Here is a 21105-nt window from a genome sequence, read left to right as displayed (position 1 = left end):
CCTTGGCCTTCCTAACTACCCCCCTACATCCCCGAGCAACTGCAGAATACTCCTCCCTGGTGATGACCCCTTCTTTCCATTGGGTGTAAACCTCCTTTATAGCAAGGAGACATTCCCGGATGCTTTTGGTGAGCCATGGAGGCTTGCGTGCTCTCCTGCTCCCTTTGATCCTCATCGAGATTACCTTCCTTTGGGCTTGGTAGCGACCACTCACCTTGGACACCTGGCTCCCCTCCCCTCTGTTCTTGGTTTATATCTGCCTCATCTACTTGAGATCAGGATCTTTTGGTTAATATTGTCTATGAAGACACACACAGACCTTGAGAGTCCTCATGAACTGTACTGATGGCACAAAGGTCAGGGTACCCCAAAACACCACTCATGTCCTTTGCTATTCCAATACCCAGGTATTAAAAGACCATATAACTGGGAAGAACAGCAAGTTCTGGAATATATATGGATGACATCTCAAACTATCAATTAAAATTAGATGAATATTTTTTTTTCTTCAAAGTCCATGTATGACACTCCTAGGTGACTCACAAATAATTTACCTGATAGATACAAACAGGTACTCAGTATCTAAATAAAGATTGCAATACTGTATTTCTCTTTCAAAAGAATCAACAAGAATTGAATGCTGTTATGAAATAAAAAGGTCTGACAAAGGTATGGACTGAACCCTATATAGCTCCATGTTTCCAGGTTGGCTATGTTTCTCAAGGAAGAAGCAGAAACTGCCAGAACCCCAGTGAAATTGATTCTAATCTGTAGGATTTATATAATCCTTGATGAATCTAAACACCTATTTTGTAATGTAAGCCTCTGAGTCAAAATAGCTCTAATCTATCTACTAACTGAACAGAAAGTCTCTGGAATATTTTAAATGGTTTCACCCTATATTAATGAAATGATAATGCTCTAAGAATATTCAGTATATAATCTATACCCTGCTTGGTCAGAATGTGGTTTCAGGAAGAAAACTGGTAAGTGGGTCATTTGTTCAAAAGACAAACAGTGACTGCCTGAGGCAGAAAATTAGAATGGGGTCTTTCAATAACCTTATCTCTATGGAATATCATATATGGATGGCCTGCCATAAAAGCCTGGCTTTCTTCCAGGTCGCTGCGCTGATGTAACTGCTACTAAAAATGCTGTTTTCATAAAAACACTGTAACAGGGAACAAGTTGAAAAGGAAGTCTTCTTAAAAAACTGTTAAAACCTCATGGAAATTCCAGGGAGAAGAAGGTTCCCTAATTACAGGGGGAAAATGCATGTCAGTCTTTTAGAAATCTAGCTACTGTCAGATGGAAGAAAGCAAGCTGTATTGTTCTGGCAAGGAGGATGACATGCTGATGTGGCTTCCAAATGCACCGAAACAGAGCTAATACAGCAAGTAGTTCAAAATAGCTAGGATCTGGGATTTAGTAGGTGATAAATACTCCTGTTCATCACAAATCTCTTTCACTTGGTAGCCTATATTGTATTGTATATTGGAAGAATCTTTTTTTACTTTAAATCAAAATATTATGGACATTAAAAGACCATGATTTCTCTATATTTGTAAACCAATCAGTAACTAGACTGTGAGGTGAAAGAAGGCTGCATGACACATGCTCCCACTGTTTCTATAACTCAGAGGTCTGCTGTTATTTGGCTCCAAGACTCCTGAAAAAAAAGAAAGGCAACTCTGAAATGGAGTAAAGACCTCTTGTACAATGACCCTCAATCATTCAATCATAATAATTGTTTTAAAGGTAGTTACAAATGAAAAATGGAAGATGGAAAAGGCTGTTTTTTCCTTGGAGGTTTTGAGGTTCTTTGGCAGATAGAGGCACTCAGTGAATATCTGTTTGATATGAGTGCTTTCATCTGGGAGTTGGTGTGTATACTCCATGCAAACAACACATGGCCTGGAAATCTTTCAGTGAATGAAATGCTTTTCCAGTCTTCTCTCTAAAGACATCTGGGCCCTCAAAGGAAGGTCTTCCACCGTCATCTCCATTTTCTTCAGGATGACAAAAGTTTGGTGCCAGAAAGCCTTAGTCATAATCACAGAAGTTTCCATAGATGGAGACACTGTCAGGAGCGCCTACAATTACCTAGAAGAATGTTTTCGCTATCAGTTGCCCACAAAAAAAAAAAACAATAAATACACACATTTCCTTTCTTTTCTTTTTGCAGCAGTTTATCAATAAAGCCTGAAAATTTATGTTTAGGTTTGAAAACCAAACTTGCTAGTAAATCCTGGCAATTAGCAATTTAAAGATAGGTTTTTCTACTGAATTAACTGAGATGCTCTGCCTCTTTGGCAAGTTATTTTTGGCTTTTGTTGCCCATTCCTTTCAGTTGTGATGGCTCTGAAAAGCTCTTATTTACAGGAAAAGTCAGCCAGCTGTGACTATAAATATGAAGTGTCTAAGAACTTGTGGGAGATTTGAACCACCTTCAACAAGTTATACATTTAAGCAAGTACTGAAAGCACCTGCAAAATAATTTCTGGTTGAGATGGTGTAGATCAAATCACTGTCTCACCCAAAGCAAATTACAATATCGAGGCTAGCATGGTCTGTTTTGTGTGAAGCTGATCCCTGTTACATTTCTTCAGGTTTTGCAGACTAACGATGTGCAATATAAGACATCCAAGCCCTCAGGGTAGATGTCAGATGCGGACAGAGGTTCTCATCCTGGAGGGTGGTATAGATTTCTGTTGTGTGATATAAACCTTATGAATTCCAATTGGCCAAGGCTGCATGGTGTGTGGAAGGAGGTCTGGAAGTCTAGGGGTGACAGTACCAGAGCATACTCATATTTCTATTTTCCTAAATGACTGGGATTTTAAAATGTCATTGACTTCCATTCTGACTTGTGTCATCCAAGTGAAGAAACACTTGGACCATGTCTACACAGGTAGGCACACCAGGTATTTATACAGATTTGCACTGCAGTGCCAGGAGCTTTTAAGTGTCCGGCACTGCGGCACATACATTTGTATAAATGGCAAAATATGTGTCAGCTCTGAGAAAATGGTGGCAGCACGCTTTTGAACTAAAACACATTGAAGGTGATTTAGTTCAAAAGTGCACCGCTGCTGTTTTCTCAGTGGTGATGAGCACTTCGCTGTTTATACAAATGTATGCGATGACAAATGTATGTATATAAATGCTCATGAAGTCTACCACCATGGCCCCTCAGAGCTCTGGTGAAATCTACAAAACCTTTTTAAAGTAGGAATACTGAGGGGATTTGAATCTCTTCTTGCTCAAAACTCCTGAAAAGGATTTGCCTCAGCTCTTCCGAGATGGAGCAGGTCTGGGATGTAGGTCTACCTTGCCTACCTTTTCCTGGATGGGAGCGCATAATGGGACGAAAAGGAAGGTGAGTGTCATCTGTTTTCTGAGTGCTGTTGGAAAAAGGACTTATACTTATTGGGATACACTCATTTCCCAACCAAAATGGCAAGTAGCTGCTCAGACAATTAAAGCAAAGGTAGGTAAGAAAGACAACTACTAAAAGGGGCAAATATATTTTAACTATACAAATCTTAACATTAATATATATTAATGTGTTTACAATGAAGATTTGCAAAGTGCATCCGGATGCAAAAATTGCAGGCTTCCATTTCACAGCTATGGGCAGGAAAAAGGAACTGAAAGATAGTTGGGGTTGCCCTATCTTATCTCTCCATGGGTTTTAAGAACATACAGAGTATAGGCACAGCCCCAATGGACATCGCTCTGGCTCTAACATTACGATCTTAATTGGAAGCTAATCTTCAAGAGTGAAATATACATGGATAAGCAAGCATTCAGGGAAGAAGCATAATTACTACATGAACAACAGGTGCCTATACACAAGCTGGGAGACCCAACTAATGGAGTGAGTCTGCTGGAACCTGGTCATTGCTGCACTCCAGCCAGCTTTTGTGTCTGGTATATCAGCCTGTTCAACGGGGTTTAGATAAAGTGCTTCTGCCACCATTTTGAAGCATGGGGACACTGACGCACCAGATGCTCCAGGTACTTAATTAGAGCCCTCAGGTGGAGTAAAGTGACTACTGTGCAAATAAGAATCAGACTATATGGAATCAGATCAATGGAATCAGATCAATGGAATGTCATGACATCTTTTCAAGGGTGCAGCAGGCTTCCGCACAATTTTAGCACTGCTAAGTGTGCAAATACCTACACGTGATTCACAATATAAACCTAGAGGTTTCAAATAAGAATCTAGTGTCAAAAACATTCTGACCTGTTTTGACCTGAGTTTTTTGAAACAGAACATTGCTCTATTATTTTCTATAGTAAAAAAAAGCTAAAAGCTAAAAGTTAGCATTTTCCAAGGGGTGTCTTGAGTCTAAAAAGGTTGAGAAACACTGACCTACATGAAATCCTGGCTCCAGTGAAGCTATGAGAATTTTGTCATTAACTTTAACATAGCCACATTATTAACATATGAGTGGGAAGTTTTCAGCATTTTGATGAGGTAGTTATAATTATCTCTCCAGTTATAAAATCAAAGAAACTTACTTGTGTAAGTATAAGATATGGTTTGCAGTTATACTGGCAGCAATAACTTTGGGTAGGTGAGGATAAAACTATGAAATGACAATGAGTTATAAACAGCCATAAATAAATATAGGATACAGGTTATTCAGTAGGAAAAGGCTGCTTAATATCACTTATATACTATTAAGTATATTAGGCATACTTGAAGTTACAGATCAAAAGGTTTCTTTTCAGGTATTTGATATTAGGAGACAACCAAAGTACTTCTGAAATGTTCCTGACTTTTAAAAGCAATCCCTAAAATTGCTTTTATATTCATACTTAATGGAAGTGTGCCCTTATTAAAAAAAACACAAAAAACCCTAAAATTTAACAGGAGGACTATAATGTGAAATGTTGCCAACGTAATTATTATTCCACTAGGACAGTATCATTCATCTTTGCAGTTATATAGTTTTTTTTATCCATACAAATCCCAAAGCACTTTAATGACTACTGAATGCAGTGTTTGGGACAGTGATTGTTTTATTGCTTGTTGAAATTAACTCACCTGTTTTGAAAAGTTTGATGCCACTCTGCCAGCAATATTATACCAGAAAACTGGAAGTGGAAATGAGTAACAACTGACATAAAGTAGAATTTTGAGAGGCAGAAAGTCATACTACAGTTTAGAACATGGTCAGAACAGGGGTAAACATGCCAGCAAGTGCCATTTAGTTTTAAATGACCATAGATTGTAAAGTCCTTATTTTTATGTTGCATCCAGGAGAGGGAACTCCTCATTCTGCAGTTCCTCTTGAAGAGAAAAGCAGAATAAAAATAATTGCCAAGGAAATTAACTACAAAAGGAAAAACAACTAGTTTAGGGGGTCACAAGAAGGTTCTCACAGCTATCTTCAAATGTTTAAATGCTTTATTCTCGATTGAAAAAACATTTTTAAATATTGCCAAAACCCTGCTGTTTGCCACATGTATGCTCCAAACATTTTAAGTGATGGAACAATACTGCGTATGTACTGTCTTCCAAATTCAAACAATAGGGACCTAGAGTCAAAACCATATACTAAAACATTTCTTTCCTCATTAAACTGGACTAACTTTTCACTGTGTGGGGGAGAACCCCACTAAACAAATGCCGGATTTGTTACCACAGTTCCTTAACATGTTACTTTAACTTAACAAAATAAGATTTGAGATTTCTGAAATCCATTCAATATTCTTTGGGAGTTACTGGTTTTATCTTTGTCTTTTAAGTTAACAGAACCACAAATCAAGCAAAGAACTATATAGATTGGAAGTGTTTACCTTTTCAGACTCACAGCTGAATACCCTAACCACCACATTGCAGAATAAGGTTCCTTTTGCTTTTTCTTTCTGAGTCTGTGACCCTTGCATTTTTGGAGGCACCATGGGTTTGCTTCAATAGGAGGGGAAGAGAGTACTCCCAAGCCAGACTATTTTATAATTTGGTAGCTAGGGTGTCCTAGGAAATGGGAGATGTGGGTTTCTTAATCAGGGCAAAATGGGCCCTAGGACTCTGGCCTCTCACTTCCTGGGTGAGTACAATATCAAATTAATGTGCAAAAGGTGGGCATCATCACTACATTTTACACACAGTGAGCCCTTTTCAGTTAGGTGCTATTCTCAGAAGTGGATTTGCGGCTCTGGATTCCACATTGATAGAGGTATCAACTGTAACCTGATTCAAGCACTGAAACTGCAAAGAGAAGCAGTTCAGATGCAATGGGTACATCTACACAAGACACTACATCACCGTAGCAATGAGCTACGGCAACATAACTCATTGCTATGGTGATGCAGCATCAGTGGGTACAAACCATGACGTTGACACTACTGCACAGTAACAATGAGCTACTGAGCAGTAGCTCATTGTTACTGTGCAGTAGGGTCGGAAACAACCCATGCTTTTACTGCACAGTCATTTAGTAGTTGCTCCTAGGCAGTTTCTGCCCTTAAAGGAAAAGGCACACCTTGATGCCCTGTGACACCTTGAACAATGATTCTGTGGCCAGGGTGCCTAATTTTTGTATGTCCCACCAACCACACTGGAGGTGCCTGTTGCACCTCTCTGGGTTTTACATTTAATCTCAATATGTCAGTTACTTATCTGTAAAATAGGAATAGGCATATTTTTTCGCATATGCTTTTACTGGCTTCTATGCAGGTTGCAAGTATCTCTTACTATGTTTTTATATAATCCCTAGTAAAACTGGACCCTAGTCTTCTGTGAAGCAACTGCTAATTATTCAATGACAAACTTCTGTATCATTCCCAAATTTGGGATTTGCTAGCATTTTGAAGTCTCTGTCAGGGCCAAATTAACCCTTTAGTGGACCCTAGGCTAACAAAGCTGTGGACCCCGGACCAGTCAAGACCCCCCTCCCCACCCTGGCACTGCCGCCTGTGGGAAACAGGGCTTGAAGCCACTGCTAGGAAGCAGCCGCTGCAGCAGTGAGGCCAGCGGAGGGAAAGGGAAGGAAAGGGAAGAGAAGCAGACGGGGCCATTTGCACCACTGATGTGGATGGAAGGACTGGGTCTCCCACAGTATATGGCCCTAGGCATGTGCCTAGTTTGTCTATGTGTTAATCTGGCCCTGGTCCCTGTACCAAGTGCCAGACACCTGAAAGTCCAAATGACAATGAAACAGCAACACGCTGTTAGCTGATTAAAAACTGCAGCATGCAAGAGAGAACAACACCCAGTAATGCAAGTGAGGTATATTTGTCATCACTGGAAAACAGAATGCAAGACAGTTCCACATTTAAAATGCTTCATTACTCTTCCTTCTCTTAGTTCCACTAGGAAGGGGTGAAATCTTTCTCAACTCTCAGTCTTATCTTTTTTCTCATTTTATTTTTCAACAGGATCTCCGATCATAACATCTACACTCACTGCTTCTATAGGCTTTATTTCTTCCAACCATTTAATTAATTTCTGTTCAATGTGAATTACTCTCAATTATAATTAACCTTCACCAGAGTTCTACCTTCTGTAACTTGTTCAAAGTGTCTACACCTTTACTCAGCTTGGTATCAAGTGTAAATTTGGTAACTGCGCACCCAATCCCAAACTCCAAATCATAAGGATGATATGAAACAGTAATGAACCCAGGGCAGACCCATGGTAAACCAGACTTGATAACTCCTTCCAATTAAATATTAAAGCACCGATGACTACACTTTGAGCATAATGATCCAACCTGTTATGGATCCACCTTACAGTACTTCATCTAAAAATTTCAGTGACTTCTCATTTTCACTCATCGTACTATTTATTGTTGAACTTCAGTGCTCTGTGTGTTTTTTCTTTAGGTAACATCTTCCACTATTTTGTTTTCCTCTATTCCCCTTATACCAATCACCAACCTAATAATAATCAATCACCCACGTTATCTCATTCTCTAACTGTTTTGCTCCAGTCTCATCAAAATTGAATTCAAATTTTCCTCCCAATCCTGTACCTCAAGAAATAATGTTAATTCTTCCTCCTTAACATCATCATAACACTCTCTTTTCTGATTATTCCCACTACTAACAACCTTAATCATGGCTCAGTTACCTCTTTGAGTAGAGAGAGGTAGTTAGGAGTGTGTGTTTGAATTCAGGTAGAAGGCAAGGCACCTTACAGACTAACCAATTCAGAAACGCATAAGCTTATGTAAGTAGCAGCCTACTTCATTATCTGCTATGAAAGGACTTGCATCTGATGAAGTGGGCTGTTGCCTACAAAAGTTTAGGCATTTCTGAACAACTTAGTCTGTAAGGTGCCCTGCTTTCAATTGCCTCTTGCCTCAATTTCTGTAAACGACTTCCAGCCTCTTAAAATACAAATACTAAAGTCAACTTCCTCTCCCACCACTAAAAAGAAGCCATTTTTCTCTTGAATTCCTTCACCTACTCAGGCATGTGTTCAGCAAATCAGGCTGAGCTGGGATCTGTGTAGGGGGTTGGTTTTATAATCTCTTTTAATACTCTAGTTGCTTTTATAAGTTGTTTTGTTCTCTTGTTCATTCTCTTGTTTTATAAGTTATTTCAGTCTCTTCCTGTAAGCCACCCTGAGCCTTTGTTGAGAAAGGCAGCAGATAAATCTAATAAATTAATACATAAATAAAAATAGCCAGTGTAAAATACAGACATTCAAAGAAGGTCCTCAAGTTTGAAAATGTTGTTCCCTATATAGAGCCATTCGAATGAAATTAGTACATAAATTATAATTTCAATCAACAGAGGGTTTAGTCACAATACCATTTTTCCCAATGATTCCAAGATGTTCATCTTTTTCATTTAGATATGTCATCAAAAACACTAATTCAAACACAGTTTGTGCTATTAATGCAAAGAAAACATTGTCTAGAGGATGTTGTTATAGGTTTTGAAATTGCTTTTAGTGTGCTACACTGACAAATATGTAGCTTTTCTTAATAACTTTTCCTGAAAATGTTGGCTACAGCTGGAGTACATGAAAACAAGCCATAAAGAGAAGCTGATTTTGTATACCAGATCATGGGACTATATTTTGCAGATGTTTTCAGGTTACTATAGTAGCTGCTGAATTTGTCTCTGTAAATGTGAAGTTGGTAACCTAGTTTTAAAAAGTGATTACTATGTCATTTTTTCCCCAGTAAGCTCCTTCCTTGTAGAAATCAATTTCTGACAGTCACGTTAAAAGCAAATCCATGTTTTCCTCGTATTCTGGATGATAAGATATCCAGAGATTCAGGGTTAAAATTACACATATACGTGTAATGGCCAGACCGTGATGTTTTACAAAAGCCAAAACGTGTTTAAACAACCTAAAGCATTTTGCTCTTAGGATGCAAAAATCAAGAAGCCTTATTTACCATCACCAGTTTAGATCCTTCTAATGCTTTGGAAATATTCTAACAAATTTGAGACAGAAGATATCCTCACTGTTATGGATGAAGGTGCTAGCTTCTTGAATACAGGTTTCCCTCACTTTATGTGGTTCTGTATGTGTGAATTCAGTCTTATGTGATGACCCTTTTCATACCAAAAAATCATTATATGCAAAGTAAATTCACTCTTATGCAATTGGTATGGTGGAAGCGTGCAGTCAGCTGCTTTGTGTGGAGCATTATGGGAGTGATGCACACCAAATATAGTCTCCTGTGTGGATCTGTCCTCCTCACTCATTGTCTGCGACAAGTGTTTCTGTAGTTGCCATCCCCATTATGATAGTGCCCTGTACTTGTGTGTACTTGCTGTTGGTGAGTACCAAAATTGTCTTGTAAAAGTGGTAGAAATGGGTCTGGGGGTGAGGACAGTCGATGTCTTGGAACATATCCCTATTTGTTACATTGTAAAATGGGTTCCCGTTACATGAATTTGAGTTATACGCCATTTTTCAGAAACACATGTACAGCATAAAGCAAGGGAAACCTGTAATCACATTTCTGATACAAATATTCCCATCTACATGAATGGGTGTGCATATGTAGTTAATGGAGACTCGGGGCTATATTTTATTTTTTCATGTATCTGAAAAATGTCTAAGTATGAAATGCCATCTGAGTATTTATCCCCTTATTAACTTATAGCTACCTTTTTGACATTTCAAGGCATGCCTTCAGAAGAGACATCTTGAATAAATTACACACTCCTAATATATGAATAAACTTGTTGAGCAAGTTCTCAGGACTGAAAAGTAATCTTGTGATTCAGGGATTGACAATACTCAACTACTTTAGTATGCCTTTTATATCTACATAGTTTTTTTCAATTACTGAGTGAAAAAAATGAAAGTATAATAAGCCCAGAAAAGCAATAATACAATTACAAATATATTATTATATAACTTTGCATTGTCAACTAAATCAACCTAATTTTAGCATATCTACTAATATTCATTTTAAAATGTAGTAAACTAGTATTTGCTTTTTTTTCACGTAATAAAACCACATGAACATGTTCCTGAAGTAAAAAAGGACTGCTGGTTGCTGGTGAAGCCACTTCAAATGCAAGCCAATACGTCTGGTAGAAGCTTTAACATTATTACATAAAAATAATGATTGGTCTGAACTTTTTATGTGCATACATGTGGGATACACATAATAGCCAAAATCAATCTATGCATTTTTATTGGAAAAGACCACAATTGTTTTGTTCTAATTATTTTAATTGCAATGTAAAATTGTTATATTATAGAAAACTAGGTTCACATAGAAAAAAATAAAGCTCACAAAATAAAAAAATATACGAATATGAACATGAAAACACACTTCCTGCATTATCACAGGGGATCTCTCGTCACAGAGAACCTGCTTATTCATTTCAATCCCTTACAATGGCTAAGCAGTTGTTACATAAGAATGGCTAGGTACAGACATTGCACTTTTTCCAGTTTAGAAGGTTGGAAACTAATCTATACCCATAACAAAACAGAAATTCAGGACAAATAGAGCAGTTTCAAAATGGCAGATCCTGGTGTAAGATAGACCTGGCTCCATGTAGTATCAGACTTAATCAAGCAGGTTGGACTGATGCATCGAATGTCATTGCCAGGTCCAATCAAGAATCAAAGTAGGCTGCTATCTGCTGATATCCCAGTTGCCTATGAGGCCCCTGCAAGCCCTTCCCCTTAAAGAAACTTGTGTAGATGGACTGATTCCACCTCAGGCTTTTTGACTGTCTGTACTTAGCCGATGTTTACAATCATTTTGTCTCTTATAAAGCCATATGAGATTTGTAACAGTATTGGCCAAAGCTTACCTCTGCAATCATTCTGTTAGTGTCTCCCAAGAATAGAAGGTTTAGTGCTTCCTCTTCATTGGTTGCTTGCTGAAGAGACAGGTTTTTCAGATGAATGTTCTGATCTGGGTCTTCCATTATTGTCACTTTTCTGAAAGAGGAAAAAAAGGAATCAGATACCATCCATGCTGTGGGCAAATTAGGATTTTTGTCCTAATATTTTCACTGAGTTATCATACGAATAGAACTGTCACAATAAAAGGAAAATTGAAGATGTGGGCTATCAAAGTACAAATAAGTGCTTTTTGAGTCTCTGGCCTCTCTTGACACCTATTGTTTACTCTTAAAATGTGAATTTCCTTTAGTTTCTTCCTCTCAATCCTTTGTATTTATTGTCTCTATGTCTCTCTGTCTTTCAATTACTGCCTGCCTGTCCTTTCTGCTATCACTTTCAAAGCAACATCATCTATAACCACTAACTTGTGGTCATCTGTTTATTCTATTCCTCAACAAGATTAATTTTTCTATGAGGGCCCCTCTACATGTGCAGGTAAAGGTGCAATGGGATCTGATGCACGATCCACACAATCATGCCTTCTGCCATGCCACATGTGAATGGTAGAAGGTATGATTATGGGATCATGAACCAGATCCCAACACACCCTATTGACAGTGTAGGGGAAGTCTGATCCTGGGCTCTTCCTGCACTGACAAAAAACAAGCTCCCACAGCTAGAAGCCCCTCAGCTGGCAGGGCCATATGCTTCTGTGGCTAGGAGCTAAGTTTAGATGGGTGCTTGTAGGCTCACGGGTGCAGTTGAGAGCTCCTGTCAACTGACAGGGGACCCAGTTATGGCAGCCCATGGGACAGTTCTGTGGTTAGGAGTCCCATCAGTTGCAGGACTCTCAGCTGTGGCAGTGCACAGTGCACACTGGTGGCTGGGAGCTCTGTCAGTTGACAGGATCCCAGCCACAGGGGCATAGGCTAAGCATGCAAATTAAAGCTGGACAGAAACCAGCTATATAGTTATTACACATTTTCCAGACCTAACTTTTTGCCACCTTCTGAAGGCATTATACTTAATTTGCATGTGTCGCCAGTTTAAATAAATTGCACAATTAACCAAGTAACTGCATAATATACATAACATGTAAAAGGAGCCTAAGAAAATGACCAACTAATCATGGCTAGATTGAAAAGAAATCGGGTATAATCCAAGGATTCTTTAGGAAAAAGAACCCCACACACAAAACCAAAAACTGTATAAAAACAGCACAGACTTTAATTGAATACCTCTTCTTCAAATGCCATGTTTTAGTCATCTTAGACAGCTTTTATCTATCATTAAACAAGGACTCAATGCTTTACTATCATTCAAGTGACTATCAGAATGAAACAACATAACTGAGAGGCAATTATTCTTGTGGCTGATATCTTGTATTGGACCAGCTGTATGGTTGGTATAGCCATAGGCAAACCTTCAGGTATTACAGTACCCTTTCTCAGGCAGTCAAGCTTTCCAGGCAACAACATCACTGCAACAATACCACAACGTAACTGGTGATCTTAGATGGGATCTATGGCCAGTCCTTCTTGGATAAAATGCCACAACAAATAAAATAAAATTTTAAAAAAGCAATAGAAAAATAGCCAGATGGTGTGGACCTTACCTAAAATTATTAGGTGAGCTCCTTGGAGACTCTTATTTGTTGGAGTTAAAAAAGAAGCTAGGGTAGTGTTGTCCAAAATTCTCATCTGACAAGCAGATTAATTTAGGATCCATTCCAGGGGTGCTCAACCCCCAGCCAGGAGGCCAGATCCAGCTGCCAGTACCTTGTTATCTAGCTCACGGGTCTCCCCAGGGGACTGTGGGGAGCCCTGTGAACTGTGGTCCTGTGTGCTAGATGTGGCATATAGGCCAATCCTGGCATGCGGGGCTGGGCGGGGTTAACATGTACTCCTGCAGCCACGATCCCAGCATGCAGAACTGCCTGGAGGTAGTACATAGCCCTGGGGTTGGGCAGAGGTGGTGGTTAGGAGAAAAACAGAGATTTAAAGGAGAAAATCCAGGAAATGAGTTCCAGCCTGCAAGAGACTGGAGGGAGCAGGAGGAGGGCGATCAGGCAGGGGGCACCATATACAGATGTGTATGTATACATGCATGTGGCAGCCAGGCAGCATGGAAAGCAGCTCCCACAGCTCCCTCCAGGTTAGTCTGTGTGGGGAGGGGGAATTGAGGCCCCTATAGTTGTTGCTACTGGATTTATGACCCAGATACTTTGTTCCGGATGGACCCAAACCCTCAGACCAACCACGTCCTTTCCATTCGATAACAGGTGAATTTTACTGATACACAGTGACAGCAGATAAGAATAATGCAAACACTTCTATATCTACTAGTCCTAGGGTTCACAGAGTCAAGGTACGTCTGGCCAGTATGCAAGCTTCACCCTGAGGTTCTTTCTTGAATGTCAGCAGCCTGGAGGTTGAAGGCCGAGGCCCACCTCTCCCCAGTGGGGTGGGTGAGATGGGGGGGTGGTGTGCCTTCTGTACATGGTGACCTCGGGTTCTCCTCTCGGGGACCCTTTGCTGCTCTGAAATCCCTTCTTTTGTTTTCTTTCTGCCCCTCTGATGACTCTTTGTTCCTGGGCATCGTTGATTCATTTCGATGTGGTTATCCTACTGTCTCCATTCTGTCCGGTCCTGTCAGCATACTCCTTTGTTTCACAGAACCATCACATGCACACATCCTAATTTGGTCTGCTCCCCAAAAATAGAAATCCCAAGGGCTCTGCAACTGGACACTGTGATCTGGCCAACATGGCAGAGTCCTGTATCTCATGTTATGGAACAGTATAGTACATGTCTTCAATTTCCCAGCCTGTATCTTCTTGCTGCTTGCCTGTGTCAGACACAGTGAGCCTTGAAAGAAACTTTGTCATAAACAAACTTTTAGAAATTAATTAATCCTTGCCATTCCCCTGAACCATTGTTCTAATGCACCTTCCCCCATGTGATGTGCAGCTGCAAGCCGCACGCCAGAGCCTGGCAGCTCTGCCATAACGCTGTCCAGGACTGCCTGGTGAGGGCCATCCCAGCCGTGGTGGGGGAGATCTCCATGAACCGCACCATCCCGGGCTGTGAGAGCCAGATGTGACCCGACATAGTCATAACCAACGAAGAGGCCAAGAAGGTCGTGATTGTGGATGTCACCATCCCCTTCAAGAACCAGTACCAAGCCGTCACCAATGCCCCGGCTTGCAAGCGGGGGAAGTACACCCCGCTGGCCGACACCCTGAGCAGCTGCAGCTACAACGTGACAGTCGATGCGCTCATTGTGGGAACGCTCGGAGCGTGGGATCCCAGCAATGAGAGCGTCCTGGGTGCCTGCCGCATCTCCTGCCGCTACGCCAAGCTGATGCGCTGCCTCATGGTGTCTGACACCATCCGTTGGTCCTGCGACATCTATGTGGAACACATCACGGGCCACCACCAGTACTCCGACCCCACCAGACGAGCCACTGCTGGACCAGACCCGGAGGGGACTGCCTGAATCACCCCCCCTCCCCCCCCACACCAGACGGACCTTCATTTCACTCTGAGAGGATTCTTCAACCATGGACGACCCTGCTCCACCTGAAGAGGACCCCCGCGATGAGACTCTATATGGACTGAGGCATTTCCTCCGAACCACTTCCTCCGCCATTGTGGACCATTGTAATGGGTTTGTGTGTATCTATCTCCTTTCTCTCTCAGCATCGCGAACCCCCTCCCTCCCCTTCCCCCCACCCCTGGGCTTAGTTGGCTAACACTGTATCTCCTATAACCTAGTTGCGTTCCCCTCCTCACCCCCATCCCTCTATTGTTAGTCCCTCACTCAGGCGATCTGTATTTCCCTATCAGCTTTGTCATCTTTTTTCTGGATTCCCAATCCTAAACATTTTCTACTTGACCTACAAGCCAATTCCCAAAAACAAACCTCTAAAAACCATTTTCTAGCCATCATAGTGAGGGATGGAGGGACTTTGGCAAGGGCTGGGGCTAGGGGCACTGCCCAGCCGATGCAGTGCGTGGGGCCTGAAGCTGGGGTGAAAATGTGTAGCTGCGGGGCCTGCGAAGGGAGTGGGACAGAGCCAGAAGGGGGAGTGGGGCTGGCTCCCCCATCACTGTGTGCAGCCCTGGGGGGGAGGAAGAGGGAGCATAAAACCCCCAGATTTGTGCACGGGGTGGGAGCAAATATGGGCTGCCAGCTGTTGGCTCAGGGCTTCCCAACCTGCTGCCCTTCGTCTCAGGGTCTCTGCATCCAGCAGGCAGAGCCTGGTGTGGCAGGGCAATGTGCGGTGGGAAGGCTTGGTGCTGTTGCCAGGAGCCCTGAGCTGCCTTGGCAAGGCACCCCATGCCTACCCAGCAACACTGGGTTCACAAGTCCATGCCTCCACCCCACTGCTGCTGGGCAGATAGCAGGCACCTCACCATTGTGACACAGGGCTCCCAGCAGTGGCCCCGAGCCCCCTCGCTCCACTCTGCCCTGCTGCACCAAGTCCTACTCGCTGGGCAGCAGAGGTTCCTGGGGGAGGGCAGCAAAGCAGGTAGTCCTGAGCCTGCAGCAGGCAACCCACATCTACTCCTCCCCCCCAAGCTCTGCTCCAGCCATGCTGCCTATAGGGGAGGGGGAGCAGTGCTCCATGCTCTGCTTGTGTCACAGCAGCCGCTGCCTCCCACAGGTGGCAGCCAGGGCTCAGGCTCTGCTGGGACAGGAGGGGGCTGCGGATCCAGATGCCTGGCCCTGTAGCCCTGGTAGCCAGGGGGCCCCTCCAGCAGGAAGCTGCACGTTGCAAATGGGGGGCACCAGTAAGGGTGGGAGTGCTGTGGGTTGGGAATTGAAGGGCGCCTGAGGGGGGTGAGGAAGCTTTGGCTTGTGTGTGAGGGACAATGGCATGGGCAATGGCAGGGCACTGGCATATCAGGGCTGCTCAGAGTCACGAAGTGTTGGGGGGGAGACAGCCGCAGGTGGACCCACATCCTGGTGAGTGAAGGGGACAGGGGGGACCTCTGATTTTCTATGATAAAAAACCAGTCAAACACCAAAAATATAAGTATTTAGAATTTATTTTATTATAACGATTGAGGCACTAGTAGGTTTCCACATTACTTAAAATTGTGAACATATCGATAAAACATTGTCTTCAACTGATATCTAATAATATACTGTGTATATGTATATATATTAGTGGTGTTTCACTTTAATTGTGGAAAAACACAGATATGGGGGTTTTTAATCAGAGAATTTTTTTATTTTTTAAATCAGAGAATTTGCAGTTTTTAAACAGAGAAAGTCATGATCCCTGCTGATTAGCTAATGTACCGAGATGAACCTCATGTCATCCTTTTAATTTCTTTTTAATTTATATACCAAATGCTATCATTCTGTTGCAAATATTGTCATGGAAGAGGGATGTATAAAGTTGTAATGATCATTGAAGGCTTTGCAGTTTTGTGTATGACAGACAGGACCAGGGGATTTGTCTAAAAAGTACAGAGTGCATGCAAGATAAATTTTCATACAGTGATTAAATAGTTAGAATTTTTCTGCCATCATTAATATGACTTTCAGTACAACATGCCAGGTGCTATATAATCATGAAAAAAAACCCCAGTAGGTAGAGGATGCTTCCAAATTCAAACATCTGTAGCCAATATGTCCCTGCTAACACAGCATTCACTAAATTTATTCCTCTTTTTATTTTCTTCATACAGTACCAGCAATGAGTGGAAAATGAACTCTTCCTTTAATTAAAAGCAAACAATCAGGGTATATTTATTTTCATAAAGGCAAGCCATGACGTTAATTGCACTTGTGTAATGAGGCCTCTGCCCCATTACTGAGAGGGGGAGGGAGCCCAGGGCCCGCCGGCCTGCCCAGCTCCTCTGAACCGGCAAAGGGAGCTATAAATAAAATGGCCACCCACCCCACGTGTTAATAGTGATTGGCAGGGTTGGGGCAGAGATAGAGGGTCAGATGACCCAGGGAGATGCTCATAAACCCAGAAGGGACAATCTGGCCATAGGAGCCATAGAAGTCCTGGGAAGAGCTTGCCTGGGATGCCTAAAGAGGAAGGATTCTGCACCTCAAAAGGACATAAGGAACCCTGTGCCTGGAGCAGCAAGTACCTCTAATTTTTTGTGCTGGAGCTACTGAACGGTAAGATTAACTCCAACAGGGAAGCATTGCATTTAGTGAACTTTGTGTTTTGAGAGCAGATACTCATGCCTTTGTTTTATGTTTAAACTGGAAGACCAAAGTGGCTGTAAGGGGTGAACTAGAGGCTACTAGGGTGATGGCAGGGGCACCCAGGTCAGACCACTCCTGAGCCCTAGGGCATTGTGTTGTACAGGCAGGAACCCAAATATGTTTCAGAAGGAGGACTGAGATGTGTCGGAGGATCTGGCAGCAAAGACTGCAGAGAGCATAATCCCCATGCCCACAGGGGATGTGCCAGTGGCCCAGAACATGCAAGAAAGCTGGAGCTGGAGCCTGAGAACCAAGGATCCTGGTGTGGTGGACCCTGGGCCCCTGGATTCCACCAGACTAAAAATGAGCTGAGGCCAGGAAGGACCTCAGTTCAGACAAGGACCTACCCCAAACCCACATCTGCCTCCTGCAGCAGCCTCCCTATGGAGCTGTAACACCAAATTATGGTAGGTGAGGTAACCATTGAAGGGAAGGACCTAGAGAGTTCAGAAGCAAAGCTTAGGATATCAGAACTGAGTGACAAGCCAGACAGGGGATGTTGTTTTACCAGCTCCGGACATACAGTTATAACTTGTTAAAACTCTGAAAAGTCAAAAAAGGGACTAAGACACATGAAATTAAGACATTGAGAGAGAAAAGTTAGGTCAGAGGAAGTTTCCCTATACTTCTCTAAAGGATCCCTCAGTATAAATAGGCTTTTTTTAGTTCTGAAATAACGAAGAGATAAAAGTTTGGCTGAAATGAGTGACCACTAGGGATCTTGTGACCTAATATCTAAACACCAAACGTGGAATCGTGTTGAGTTCAATAAGCTATTCATCTGGCTCAGACTATGCACCTTGTTTTTAAGATAGAATAAAGTAATTCTGGAGAGAAATTTTGGTGAAAAATATATAATGGAACAGTTTATAAGAAAGAGAAAAGAGTACTCTAGTAACAGTTTTCTCCCTGTTCCTCAGACTTCTTCTATGTGGATAACTGATTTAAAACAAAATTACTGGACTTCACACTGTTCATTAGAGTAGTACATACAGGGCATGTCTACAGGAGATACTAACAGCACACTAGCTTAATAATACTATACAGTTGCACATCACAGCACAAACAGTGCTAATACACTACTGCACAGCATTATTAAACTACTGTGCAGTAGTATCACTTAAAAAGGTGGTCACTGGCATGACTCTGAAGTAACTTAAATTACTGTCCATTTATTTAGTACTTGATTATATAAGTACTAAATTAAATGTGCAGTAACCACTGTGCATAATAAACATGTAGACATGACCAAAGAGCAACAACTGTACAGTAATAGAAAATGTCTGCTTCAAAGAGCCAAGACAGATACAAGGTGGGAAATGAAATATAATAAAAAATGTGAAAAATGTGAAACCAGGAGAATGGAACACTATTATATTACTTTCAATTTTTTTTTTGCAGGAAAGACATATTAGGAGAGCATAAGCTAATTAGAAGAAATGCAGAAGGGCAGAAGAGTGAGAAGTATAGAGGAAGAGAGGGACAAACATGTGTTGGGTAGGACATCTTGAATGGAAGTACTACACAGAAATCCAACAAAGAGAATGCACTTTTATTTAACCACAAATTACTTTAATCAAGGTCAAATTCAAGACAAAGTATAGGACTGACCCTGACAAGTTTACCTTCTAGTAAAACTCCAGTGCCTTGCCTTTGTGTGTTTACTTCAAGATAGCTCGTACATGTGAAGTACTCTGAAGTAAGAAGAACAGCTTTTTAAGCAGTGAGAGACAAACCAAACAGCTGAATGGAATTCTATGTTCATTCAATGTTAGCTGAGCATTCACTGCGAAGCTTAGAAAACTACTCACTTTCTGAGGCTCAAAACCTCCAAAGGGGTTTAGCCTGAAGGTCTGAAGGTATAACAGAATGTCTGCCCACTCTCATTAGCATAAAATGCAGTCAAAAGAACATTTTAAAGGAGTCACATGTTGTAACTTTTTGGAATAACAACAGCTGGACTTCATAATACTGTTCCCTTCCACCTCTAATCCTCTCTCTCTACCCCAGAGCAAGATATTTTGGACCTCAAACAAGGCCAACACTCTATTACCTCCATGCAGACAAAAGGCATAATTTTGGCCTTTAAAGCAATGTTCTGTGATGATAGATTAAATTCTGCCCTCAGTTACATCTGGGCAACTATATGTCTTACACACCACAGTCTAGGACACTGGTCTCCAAACTTTTTTGATCGCGCACCCCTATTAGTAAAAAATTTTTGAGCACGCACTCCCAATATATGTATTTTATAAATTATATACATGTACTACTGTACTAATATATTATGTACATTATAAAACATACACAAAAAATAGAAATTAGAAAAGGATGAGATAAAGATGAAATAAAATAAATATAAATAGAAGTTCTAATATTTTCTTCCCGCACCCCCAATGGATCATCTTGTGCACCCCCTGGGGTGCGCGCACCCCACTTTGGAGACCACTGGTCTAAGACATGACAGATTAATCTGAATTCTATGGAGATATTTGATTGATTTTGATGTTTTGACACTGCTTGAAAAATGCCAACCTTCTCTGTTATAACAATGTTGTTTTCCAGAATTATATAGAACACTCAATATATTATTTCAAAGTTTGCATTTTGCTGAACCTTGTCAGGCTTTGGTTTTTGACCAATGGTTACAAATACTTTCCAGGCTTTCATAAAATGATGACATTATAGTTTGGGTAGGAAGCTTTAGGTAGATTTTCTGCTATGTATGCCAAAATGAAAAAAAAAAATCTCAGGGAGGAAAAACCAGTGATAATGTCCAGTACTCTACCTCAGCCTTTCTGTTTTTATTGCTAGAAGGATTTCCAGACAGAAGTCTCAATTTGCATATGTACAGAGTCTTCCTTTAGAGCTCCCAGAACAAAAGTCATAACCTAAGACGGTGAAAGAATAATCTCTTTTGAATTGTTATAAAATTCTTGAACAATGTGATAATAGATTTTCTATAGAATGCCCAATGTATTCATAAAACATCTACATTTCTTAGAATAGTCCTAAACTTGGATCTTGAAGTGGAAAAGTTCTATTAAGTTATCCATAATGACTGAGAGGAGGCAGAGGCAAGGCTTTGTTTTCTTTATAAACAGAGAATCCTTTCCAATTGGCTGAGTAGATGGAAATTGTAGGCTCCTTTCTAGCTTACTAGAAGGCACATAAAACAGGAGCTGCCAAGTTGTACTGTTCTAATGCAGGTCCTTCCTTGCATCAGCTTAGTGTCAGTGATGGAAGATAGACACTTTCACTCTCTGGAGCTATCTCATAAAAATCCCCACTGATGTAAACGTGGGTTATTGAACCATATTTTTAACATTACGAACTAGAGCTTTTTAACACACTGGAACCAGCTGAATAAGTTGTGCAAAATTTAAAAAGCTTATAGAGATTAGAGAGAATACAGGCATACCTCGTTTTATTGCGCTTCGCTTTATTGCGCTTCACAGATATTGCGTTTTTTACAAATTGAAGGTTTGTGGCAACCCTGCGTCGAGCAAGTCTATCGGCGCCATTTTTCCAACATCATTTGCTCACTTCGTGTCTCTGTGTCACATTTTGGTAAT

General features: G+C 41.3%; 1 protein-coding gene across 3 annotated transcripts in view; it reads right to left on the bottom strand.

Annotated features, from left to right (window-relative positions):
- Positions 1-21105, bottom strand: part of KIF6 (kinesin family member 6) — a 415530-nt gene that overhangs the window by 303259 nt on the left and 91166 nt on the right. For all 3 annotated transcript variants that reach the window (XM_019549619.1, XM_019549618.1, XM_019549620.1), the window contains exon 6: positions 11260-11389. In XM_019549619.1, coding sequence (XP_019405164.1) covers positions 11260-11389 — 130 coding nt within the window. The remainder of the gene's footprint in view (positions 1-11259; positions 11390-21105) is intronic.

This window comes from Crocodylus porosus, unplaced genomic scaffold (assembly GCF_001723895.1).
Source record: "Crocodylus porosus isolate Cpor-Errol unplaced genomic scaffold, CroPor_comp1, whole genome shotgun sequence".
Lineage (NCBI taxonomy): Eukaryota > Metazoa > Chordata > Crocodylia > Crocodylidae > Crocodylus > Crocodylus porosus.
The sequence above is the reverse complement of the archived record's forward strand: the minus strand, read 5'-3'. Positions and strand labels throughout refer to the sequence as shown.